This window comes from Cuculus canorus, chromosome 14 (assembly GCF_017976375.1).
Source record: "Cuculus canorus isolate bCucCan1 chromosome 14, bCucCan1.pri, whole genome shotgun sequence".
In the NCBI taxonomy this organism is placed as follows: domain Eukaryota; kingdom Metazoa; phylum Chordata; class Aves; order Cuculiformes; family Cuculidae; genus Cuculus; species Cuculus canorus.
This window is the reverse complement of record NC_071414.1, coordinates 2,590,410-2,596,655: the sequence shown is the minus strand read 5'-3', so window position 1 is coordinate 2,596,655 and position 6,246 is coordinate 2,590,410. Positions and strand designations below refer to the sequence as shown.

General features: G+C 51.4%; 1 protein-coding gene across 6 annotated transcripts in view; it reads left to right on the top strand.

Annotated features, from left to right (window-relative positions):
- Positions 1-211: 211 nt before the first annotated feature.
- MATR3 (matrin 3) overlaps positions 212-6,246 on the top strand; it is a 28,764-nt gene continuing 22,729 nt past the window's right edge. For 2 of the 6 annotated variants that reach the window (XM_054079798.1, XM_054079795.1), the window contains exon 1: positions 948-1,098. Coding sequence is in view for 1 of the 6 variants with exons in the window: in XM_054079800.1 (XP_053935775.1) it covers positions 252-332 (81 nt within the window). In the remaining 5 variants the exon portion in view is untranslated. Of the gene's footprint in view, positions 333-392; positions 488-946; positions 1,099-6,246 lie in introns of those variants that run through there. The other 4 variants (XM_054079797.1, XM_054079800.1, XM_054079796.1 and 1 more) reach the window with 4 other exon arrangements.

Here is a 6,246-nt window from a genome sequence, read left to right as displayed (position 1 = left end):
TTTAGACAAAGGATCATGTACGTCCTCAAAGAATGTTTATTTTTTTAGGTTATCCAACCACGTTTGGAGAATTCCTTCAGGTTATCGCTGGACCTAATACATCATACAAGCTCCCAAGCGCTCTGATGGCATCATGGGCAGCAGCGGCGGCGCTTTGAAGCGGGGGCGGCCTCGAACCAGCGGCCCCCGCTCCTTCGCCCCCCCCCCCCCGGCGGAGAGGGGCTGAGCACTCCCTGGCTCCGCCCCTTCCCATGCGCCCCCGCGGCCGCGCTCTGACAATGAGCGGGGGGCGGGCGGCGGCCCGGCGGCGGTGGGGCTCTCGCGAGAGCAGGGTAAGCGGCTCCCGCGCCTTCTCCGCGTCCTTCTCGCGAGAGCGCGGCCCCTCCCCGGCCGCATCCACGCACACACAGAGAGAGGGCAGGGCGGGGCGGGCGGCGGCGAAAGGAGCCGGCTTGGAGTGGGACGAAGAAGCGGCCGCTACCGGCACGTGAGGCGCGGGCGGGCGAGCGGGTGGGCGAGCGAAGTCTCGCGAGAGCACCGCGGCGCGCGCAGGGCTCGCGCAGCCGCCTCGCTGCGTGCCTCCCCTCTCACCCTCCAGCGCGCGCAGCCTCCTCGCTGCGTGCCCCCCCCCACACCCCCCAGCGCGCGCAGTCTCCTCCGTGCGTGCCCCCCCACACCCCCCGCGCGCGCGCGCGCGCGGCCTGCTCCGTGCGTAACCCTCCCACACCCACCGCGCGCGCGCAGTCTTCTCCGTGCGTGCCCCCCCACACCCCCCGGCGCGCGCAGCCCCTCTGTGCGTAACCCCCCCCCAACCCCCCGGCGCGCGCAGCCCCTCCGTGCGTAACCCCCCCCCCACATCCCCCGGCGCGCGCAGCCTCTTCCGTGCGTAACCCCCCACCCGCGCACGCAGCCTCCTCCGTGCGTGCCCCACCCCCCGCGCGCGCAGTCTCCTCCGTGCGTGCTTTCCCCCTCCCCATCAGCGCGCGGGGTTCGCGCCGTGCGTGCCTCCTCCCTCCCCCGTGCGTGCGCCCTCCCCCCCGCAACAGCCTCACGCTCCCCCCGCTCGGGAGGCGCCGCTGCGCTCGGCCCGGGCCGCAGGTAGGAGGGCGCTGCGGCTGCACGGGCCCCGCCGACAGCGGCCACGGGCGGGAAGGAGGTGAAGGGACGACACAGAATGGGCCTGGTGCGCAGGACCGGGCCGCGGGCAGGCCCCGCGCCCACAAAGCCCCGTGGGATCGGCCGGGCCTCATCCCGGCCCCGTGAGGCATTTGAGGAGGGGAGGGCACGGCCGGTCCCCCTCCCATCCCCGAGCCGGGGCGTTCCGCACCGGCTCCTGAAGGGCTTGGCGGGGGCGGGTTCACCCCACCGTGATTGCCCGGCACTCCCCGAGGACAGGGCTGCCCCCCCCCCAGTCCCGTGTCTCTCCTCAGTCCCGATCGCAGCTGCCCGGCGCTCGCTGAGGACAAGGCAGGGCAGGGGCTCCGCACCGGCGTCTTAAGGGGTTTTTTGGCCGGCGGCTGCTGCGAGTACGGATAGGGCCGGTTCCCCCAATCCCGGCTGCCGGGTGAGGGCCGGGCTGGGGATCCGACCGGCCCCCTAAGGGATTTGGGGAGCGGCTGCAGGTGGGAGTAGACAGTTCCCGCCATTCCTGGCTGCTCAGTGAGGGTAGAACTAGGGATCCGCACCGGCCCCTCAAGGGTTTAGGGGAGCGGCGGCAGGCAGGGGTAGGGCAGGGCCGGTTCCCCGGTCCCGGTTCCCCGCAGCCCGGATTGCTCGGCGCTAGCTGAGGGCAGGGCGGGGGGTCCGTACCGGCCCCATTAATGGATGCAGGGTTGGGGGCGGGGCAGTCCCCCCGAGCCGTTCGCTCGGTGAGGGCAGGGCTGCCCCGGTGACACCCCCCCCCGGCTGCCCGGTGAGGGCGGGGCAGGGGCTCCGCACTGGCGCCTTAAGGCAGCCCCCGTTCGCCCTGCAGCGCTTTGTTCGCTCCCCTGCGGCAGCCCCTGCTCTGCCCGCGGGCTCCTCTGCGGCGGTGGCGATCAGAGCGCGGGGCCGGCGCGGGGAGCAGCCCTGGCCTCCTTTCTGCTCAGTTTCACTTGCGCTCAGCCCGGGCCGGGGGTAACGGTCTCGGTGGATTCCCCTCCTGCCTGGCGTTTCTTTTATATTCATTTTTTGTTTCCAGTGTCAAAGTAATGAGATATAAAGTTCATCTGTACTGGAAATAAACAAAAGTTAAAAGGAACTGTCTGGGAACACAAAGAACTGCTTTGTTCTGATAAATAAGGTATTTGTGCTGTAGAAAGAAAGCTGAAAATTCCTCTTCTAAATATGGGGCTTTTCCTTTCCACGCCGCATACCTTTGGGAAAAAAGTATTTGATGCTGTTTTAAACAACTGAATAGTCTTTAAAAAATAGTCTTAAAACCTGAAAAGTCTCTATTCGATTTACTCAGCTTTAAATTCTCCAGGCTTTTTAAACTATTGATGGACTGAGTGGTCCTGACTTTCTGGAGTAGGATAGGAAGGGAGCAAATCTTTTTGAAAATGAAATATCTTAAAGCAGTCTGTGTAGTGTTTGTGCCTTGGAAGGGGAAAACGTTTTCTGGTACTTCTGTATAAAGAATGTGTTGACCCAGCGTTTATTCTTCCTGAACTTTGAAATATGTTAATACATTGAATTTTATTATCTTAAATCATATATGATTTTTTTCAAAAGGTAGGGAAACATGTATTAATGTTTAGTATATTACTGAGAAATTAAGAGAACTTCTGTCTTGGATTTTGTCAAAAGCCACTCACAGTGATTCATCATGAGTTACATGGGTTCATTAAATTTGCATGAGGATGCTGGCAACTTGAGCCTTGCACACGTTTGCTCAGTGGTAACCTGCACTTCTTCATTGGGCACTAGGTCAGGAGTTGAAATCTGTACAGCAGATTCAAGAATTTTGATCAGTTCTTAATGATTCCAGTGAGGTTTGCAGTGTCACAAGCCTTTTGTGTGTAGGGGTTAGAGCAGCTCTCGGAAGTTCCAATCTGTTGAAAACTTCAGCTTTAAGTGATTTGTCCATTATCTGGGTGTGACAAAGGTCCCAGCACTAAATCAGGGAAGAAAGACCAAGAGAAATCCTAAAATGCATCCTTAAAATTTGACTATTTGTGTTCCTAGAGGTGCAAACTAAAAGCCAGTTAAGGAGGAGGGAAGCAGAGCCACTCTTTGAGGCTCCAAAGCAAATTAAAGATCTATTGTATTCTGATGCATAGACTTGAAGTATGATTGCTGCCTGCGCTTAAATGACAATTCTCATTGATTTGGTGGAAAATAAAGAAGTGGATATTGCCTGCTGCCCTCCTCTGCAACTTGCACACATCTCTGCTCAGAGTGTTGGTGAACATGGAGATCTTTTGTCATCTCGTTCTTGAGTGTTCTGGGTAGCTCAGCAAATCTGGAGGAGAAGCTGCTCTAAGCAAAGCTGCAAAGAAACAATTCCCGTTTGGTTTATTTGTGAATTTATCAGTGTATTGGTGTAGTTGCCCCCTGCTTGCATTCCTCTTCAGTGCTCTAAGTCAACAGGCCTTGAAAACAAAAGCAGATACCTCACGGTATTTCTGAGCTGATTTCGCTTGCAGAGGTTTCAGTGCCATATCGCGTAGTCATAGCTTGAACAAGAGAGTTTTTATTTGGAGCACTAAACCAGTCCAGCAGTCCCTAGGCTCTTCTCTGCAGCTAGAATACGTCTCAACAACCTCCTGCAAGATTTCAGCTGGGAAAGAAGTGTGGTTTGATCCCAGCTCTGGAAACGCCTGGAGGCAGACCTACGTTTGCTGATTAGTCAGAAGGGTTTTTAATCACTTACCAGATCAGAATAGAGAAGGGCTTGGCTTTAAAAAATAAGAGAAAAATGTCTCTCTGTTACAGCAATTAATTCTCTGATTTGGCCTCTGGATCACTTCATGTATGACCTCTTTATTTTTAAAAGAAGATTATAATGTGCACTGTGCATTTTGTTGAAGCTCTGGTGCCTGTGAGGCTGTTCCATCTCCAAAACTCATGGCAATGAGGAGTGACGCTCTCCTTGCTCTGCCAAGTGCAGGAATATATATACAGTCATTCTTACCGGAGCTTTCACGTTCAGTTCCTGCATCACTCTGCAGTGACTCTGGTTTTGGCAGCCCCCTTCTGTTGAACCGAGTCTGAGTGGCTTCTCAGAGCTTTTTGTGGGTGCTGAAAATTGTGTGCATCCACTTTATTGTAGAGATGCAGCTCCGAAGGCAAAGAGAGGGCTTAGCAGTAGTGGGAAGGAGTGCATGGGAGCCCCAGAGGTAATCATCTGTCGATGGAGCAGTTGGTGCATGTGACAGCCATTTTTCCATATGTTCCTGGCTGTTTCTGTTTTCCCTTTCTAAAATAAACATTTTTTGCCTCCCCTACTCATTCTGTACTGTTCCATGGACGCTTTTTTTCCACTGCTGTTGTTTCTGGGAAGGAATAGATGCGCTTCTTTCCATCAACTTCTTACAAAAAGAAGGATGCTTGAATTCATTAAATATGTAATAAGCAGAAATAGGAAATCAGAGTCTTAGCTCTTGCAGTGCTCTTTTCTGCATTAAAATGTTGGAAGCTGTTTTGGTTCCCTTAAGATTCTTAATTGTTAAGCTAGTCATTCTAATTTGCCATTTATAAATAAGTCTCCTGTGTAATACTGCTCTGTTCTGAAGCAATCCTCTCTTACAGTAACTGCAGATCTGGGAGTATTGTGTGCTCCTCTGATCAGGCAAGCTGCTGAGATGATGCTGGGCTTACTCCTAAGGAACAAAACTAGCAGTTGTTCCTCGGGGCCTGAAAGAGATTGCCACAAAAAAAAACGGTGCCAGGTGCTGCTTAAACATTTGAGCTCACAGCCTGTGAAGATCAGTTGAGCCAAATGAGCTGTTTTCTTGCATGTGAAACAGCAACATTGAATAACCACCCTGAGTGTTGATGCCTGACGTGGGTGATAATCTGCATTTCTCTGTCTGAGGCTGCTGGACAATTCTTCCTTTGCCTTTGGAAAAACGGTGGCCTTTTCTTTATTGTCTGAGTTAAAGTAATCCCGTAGACTTCAAATCCGTTCCACCCAGTCATGCAGCGGCTGGGTAACATCTGCTTCTGATTTCCTTGTGAGTCCTTGGTTTTACTGCCATTGTTTCTCAGAGCAACACGGGCAGCAATGCCTGAATCTGTCACTCAAACTTCCAGCTCTCTCCCATCAGGAACTGGTTTTGCTATGATGGGTTGGAGGCATCTTTGCCAAGAGGTGTATGAATTCTCCGTAGCAGAATGGATTGCTGTGGCAGGGATCGATGTCCCGAGTGGGACACGAGGGAGGAGAAAAATCCAAAAAGCAGGGATTCTGGGTGTGAAGCATCTCTGAGACTTTTTTCCCAAGGGTGTATGGCCTTCCAAAGTCTGGTGGTATTACAGACAGAGAGTGGTTTTCAGCTTGCAGCTTATTTCATGTTTTTACCCAAACTGAGTTTATTTGGTTAAATTAAATGTATTTTGCATAATAATTTTGGGCTTGATTCAAGTGAAACTGACTAGAAAGAAAAAGTTTTATTTTTCATTTTTTGAGACTTTTCTATAAATAGTGGGAGAAGAATGGGTAAAAGATGAGTTGAAAGAACAGATTAATGTTAAAGCTATAATATTGGTACACAGGTTAAAAACCCTGAGTGGTAGAAGGAATACGGAGCAAAATTATTTTCAGCCTGCTGGTGTTCTATTAAAGGTGGTCGTGTTCAGCACGATTGATGTATCCCAGGAATTCACTGAATTAAACTGTTTTCGAGAACAAAATTAACATCTGTGTGGAGCAAGAGTTCTTTTGGTTTTAGTGAAGAGTTTATAATCAGTTTTACACAAAAAGAATATCCTTCCATAGTGTTTGAAAATCAGCCCTATTTTGACTTCTATTTGGTAGCAGGGTATTCTGTAGGATTCAAAGTTCTTATTTTTGTTGTCTGCCTTTACTGAATGGTCTTTTGCAACTTGTAGATATAAAGTATTTTTTCGTTGTCCCCATTTGTCTGGAAATCTAGTGGCATTTTGACTTTCAACTTATTTCAAGGGTGCTTTATATTAAATATTTTCAAATCTTAATATGGCCAAATTTCTGTCCACAGATCTTAACCATGTGTATCCGAAAGCCTATCTGTTCCAAGTATAGCTGAAATCATGAAGAACAATTAGCATAAGGCTTTCAACTTG